At 52.2% G+C, this 230-nt stretch overlaps 1 protein-coding gene across 1 annotated transcript in view; it reads right to left on the reverse strand.

Moving 5' to 3' along the window:
- The window catches only part of CASTOR2 (cytosolic arginine sensor for mTORC1 subunit 2), a 119,386-nt gene extending 119,156 nt beyond the window's left edge, over nucleotides 1–230 (reverse strand). Inside the window, exon 1 of the mRNA XM_005425124.2 lies at nucleotides 37–230. Within this exon, the coding sequence (XP_005425181.1) occupies nucleotides 37–149 (113 nt within the window). The 5' untranslated portion in view covers nucleotides 150–230. The remainder of the gene's footprint in view (nucleotides 1–36) is intronic.

Here is a 230-nt window from a genome sequence, read left to right on the forward strand (position 1 = left end):
CACCCCCTCCCCCGCTGCCCCATCCCCAGCACCTACCTCGTCTTAGAGGACAGGAAAGCAAGTTTGATTAATCCATAGGTAAACAACTGGATGCTCTCCTTGGCTATGCTGGCCACTCTGAGCCTGTGCTCTAGGATGTGCAGTTCCATCTTTTCCTCTTTCTCATTTGTAGTTCATCTATCCCTGGGGTTTATGTTGTGTTTTTGAAAGGGGAGGGGGAGGGGGGGCTG

The sequence above is a fragment of the Geospiza fortis genome, unplaced genomic scaffold, assembly GCF_000277835.1.
Source record: "Geospiza fortis unplaced genomic scaffold, GeoFor_1.0 scaffold59, whole genome shotgun sequence".
Lineage (NCBI taxonomy): Eukaryota > Metazoa > Chordata > Aves > Passeriformes > Thraupidae > Geospiza > Geospiza fortis.